The sequence below is a fragment of the Drosophila mauritiana genome, chromosome 3R (assembly GCF_004382145.1).
Source record: "Drosophila mauritiana strain mau12 chromosome 3R, ASM438214v1, whole genome shotgun sequence".
NCBI lineage: Eukaryota > Metazoa > Arthropoda > Insecta > Diptera > Drosophilidae > Drosophila > Drosophila mauritiana.
The window spans coordinates 7,732,606-7,736,292 of record NC_046670.1 but is presented as its reverse complement, the minus strand read 5'-3'; the positions used below and the strand labels follow the sequence as shown (position 1 = coordinate 7,736,292).

General features: G+C 47.2%; 1 protein-coding gene across 1 annotated transcript; it reads left to right on the top strand.

Moving 5' to 3' along the window:
• Nucleotides 1-667: 667 nt before the first annotated feature.
• LOC117143812 lies at nucleotides 668-3,314 on the top strand. The gene is made up of 7 exons (XM_033308658.1): nucleotides 668-1,182; nucleotides 1,418-1,832; nucleotides 1,906-2,060; nucleotides 2,121-2,229; nucleotides 2,289-2,512; nucleotides 2,567-2,684; nucleotides 2,743-3,314. The coding sequence occupies exons 1-7, from the start codon at nucleotides 787-789 to the stop codon at nucleotides 2,991-2,993; spliced, it is 1,668 nt and encodes a 555-aa protein (XP_033164549.1). The 5' UTR covers nucleotides 668-786; the 3' UTR covers nucleotides 2,994-3,314.
• Nucleotides 3,315-3,687: the final 373 nt, after the last annotated feature.

Here is a 3,687-nt window from a genome sequence, read left to right as displayed (position 1 = left end):
TCCTCCCATGATCTGCCGGCGATGATGTTGATGATGATGATCATAGCGAGTGGAGGTGATGATGGTGACGCTGAGATGCAGATGCTGGCGCATAAAAAGCTGCTAAATGTTTTCGAGTGCTCTTCTATTTCGCAATTAAATCGATTTCAGTTTCGATGCATTCCGTGTTTGCAAAGTGCGAGACATCATCGACCTCAATTTGCATAATCGATTGGTGATTGCAGCGACTGGCTGACTGACTGTCGTTAGGCATTATTAATTATGAAAGTGTTATTTGACTTTCAGTGATGGGCCCCACGGAGACTATCTTAATTTATAGATCGTTGCTGCAATCCGATATTCTCGTTAGCATTTAGCGCGACTTCACGAATCTGCGACTGCAAATTTATTTGTGCATTTCGCAAGTGCATTTTCCATAATCTGAAATGGCGTTCAGCACTCGGCCCGTTTAATTACTCATTTAAAATTAACACAAGTTCCCCAAGAGCTTGCTCAAATGCCTCGCATAACATTTACCCTGTTACCCACTGCAACTGCAGTCGCAGCAGCAACATCACAAGTGCAATCAGAGGAGCGTGACTTCGCTGTTTGATTGTTGCTGCAAAAGTGAAGGTTGAAAAAGCTGGAAAGGCGACAATTAATGCTCTGATAAAGCCAAAGAAAGATGCAACACGAGCAGCAGCAGCATTGGATGCAGCAAATGCCGCAGCAGCAACATGCGACAGCAGCAATTTTCAGCCGCAAGTGCAACATCTGCCACAGTCGCCGCGTGAATTTCCGTTAATAATGTTGTCAAAGCGTTCCGATGCGTTGATAAGCGCTTTCGTTTTGACGCTCTATTATGTGGGCGTGGCCGATGGGAACGACGCATCCGACTTTGTGACAATGGGCGATCTGCGGAGGAGCAGGCGTGGCCAGTCGCATTTCTCGCGTCCCGGTGGCATGATAATGGAGGGCATTGGATTCCAGTACAGCATGCGATATCAGCCGGGATTCCACCTCCACAAATTGGCCCAGCAGCAGGCGGAGGATGGGGGAATGGGCGGTATGGAAAATCCAACTGAGACGGAAGCACCAATGCCCATGCCTACGCCCGGAACACCACCACCTGAACCAGCTCCACCCGAGCCGGAGGAACCAGAGCCCACGATACCCATGCGTCCGACGACCATTCCAGTGGAGGTATGCCATACGATAGGGGTGTTTGCAAGACTTATAATCAGACTTTATAACTGTATAATCAAGGTGTCTAGAAAATTACAGTGAACAACTTAAAGAACATGCAACATAAGTGAAAATCATAAGCATACCTCTGTGAAATGTCTTGCTTAATGGTTATTAACAAATAAACACATTGTTTTAATGTTTCCATAAGCTAGTCTCTCAACTTTGCCAAATACCTTCCTTTATTTTCTAGGAACCTTCACCACAACCACCCACCATGATGATGCCCACTTCGAGTGGTTCGCCAGAGATGCAGCCCAGTTCTAAGCCGAAGCCCACTGGGAAGCCCTCGATGAGTCCGCCAGTGCCGACGCCACCATCCAGTACCAAGAGCTCCATAATGCGGCCCCATCAGACCCTGAAGAACATCCTCTTCGGCTCGCCCATCGAGGCGAATCTCATCCTGAAGAAACCCAATGCACCGCGCTCGAAGGGCAAGGGCTTCCTCAGTCTGTTCGAGGTGATCAAGTTCCCCAACACGAAGTGCAGCGTGTCCATGGGCGACATCCGGAGCATGGAGGGCGTCTGCTACCACGAGTTCGAGTGCAAGAGTCTCGGTGGGATTCCCACCGAGAGCTGTGCCGAGGGCGTGGGCGTCTGCTGTGTGTGTGAGTGAAAGTACAGCGAACGATTTGCATGACATCGAACCACTCACATCTATCTAACTTCTTTCACTTGCAGTCGTCAATGGATGTGGCGATGTCACCAGCCAGCAGATCCTCTACTTCGAGAGCCCCAACTATCCAAATGCTGTGCGCGAAATGATGATCTGCGTCCTAATCATCAATGTGAAGAAGGGAGTGCAGCAATTGAGGCTGGATTTTCAAATGTTCGAGGTGGGTGTTGCAATCTCGAATGCGTAGTCCTTAGCTTAATTGATTTTCCACAATCTTCAGCTAAGTCGCCCCAGCAATGGTGATTGTGTAGACGATCAATTTATAGTCTCCGGCCACAATACCAATTTCCAGATACCCATTCTGTGTGGCATCAACACGGGCCAGCATAGTAAGTGGATTCACACGGATTTTATATTCAAATGCAGATCAAACTTACTTATTTTTCAGTATATATCCATGTTGGTGACTCAAACGAGGGCAAAGTGTATCTCTCGGTGTTTATGAAGGTCTCGGGAGGAGGACGTTCCTTCAATATAAAAGTCACTCAGGTGGACGACAATCTGGCTCCCAATAATTGTCTGCAATATTTCCCAGAAGCCGAAGGCGTAATAAAGTCATTCAACTATGATACGGATGGCTCAATTGTGGATAACCGAGAGGCTACCTATTTTGTAAGCCAAATTCATTTCTTTTTAAGTAACTTTAATACGTTTTTATTGATCTAGAACAATTTGAACTATGCCATATGCCTGTCCCGATTGAAAAACGTGTGCAGTGTGGCTTATAATACCGAACAACTTGGCGGTGATCAACCCGACTTTCAAATCATCAACAAAGATGAAGGTAAGATTTAAGATATGGTATTTGAATGTAGCCTACTTAAGCTAATACTGTTTAATAGCCGAGAACGATCTGATCTCCGATGGCCAGGCGGGAGCTGGCATCTTCAACTGTCCGGACGACTTCATAGCCATCAACTCCGTTCCACTTTGCGGTGAGCGGTTCAACGATGGCCGGGAGAGCGACGACTATACCATCCATGCCACCGTCAGGGATACCGCCGCCGGTCCCATCATCCTGCCCTTCCGAACCGATGCCGAGTATGTGGGTCGCGGCTTTCGCCTGCTCTACAGACAGGAACTGTGTGCCTGAGATCCCGCTGCGATGTGCATGTCGATCACTGGTTCACAAGATGCATATGTTCCGACGTCTTTGGGTCTGACTTCAATACTCCGTTGTTTTGGCTTAGATGCACAGTGGGAAAGCTATTTGTTTTTCATTTCCTGTGAGATAACTAATATGTTCTCCATAGTTTTAAAAGCTAGTTAATGGAGTGTTCTAAAGCACTTTTCAGATTTTATATTTATTGGATTTAATATGTCTGTTTATACCTAGAAAAGTCTAGCCTCATTCAGATTAAAGTGACTTGGCAAACATTAAGGTGTCTCTAGTGAGAAATAAATTTTTTCTCAGTGCACATATGGAATTTAGCACGCTTTGGTCAACTGGAGGGCATCTGAGTTGGCAACTTCGGATTGGGATTGCGCGATGCGGTGCTGGGTCGATGGGAACGACAGTTTCCGTTCCCGTTCCCAGTGCTGCCCCCGTGTTAATGTGTTTTGTGTGATTCGAAGCGATTTGGTGGCTTAGTCTTGGCGCCGCCCACCCACCGACTGGGCGGTCCGCGGGTTCGTAGTTCACACACCATCCGAGCCACCAAAACGCAAGGGACCCGATGAAGTCGATTGGCGTTGGTGTTTGTTGACAGGTTTATTTCAAATTTTCACGTCTCGCCGGGGCAGTATATATGTATCCGAAAGATACTATGACGAAATCTATAACTCGC

Excerpts from the sequence above, each read along its gene's own strand:
- LOC117143812 (XM_033308658.1), top strand. The coding sequence starts at position 787 with ATGTTGTCAAAGCGTTCCGATGCGTTGATAAGCGCTTTCGTTTTGACG. Across the intron at positions 1,833-1,905 it reads CGTGGGCGTCTGCTGTGTGT|TCGTCAATGGATGTGGCGAT; the intron begins GTGAGTGAAAGT and ends TTTCACTTGCAG. Across the intron at positions 2,513-2,566 it reads ACCGAGAGGCTACCTATTTT|AACAATTTGAACTATGCCAT; the intron begins GTAAGCCAAATT and ends TTATTGATCTAG.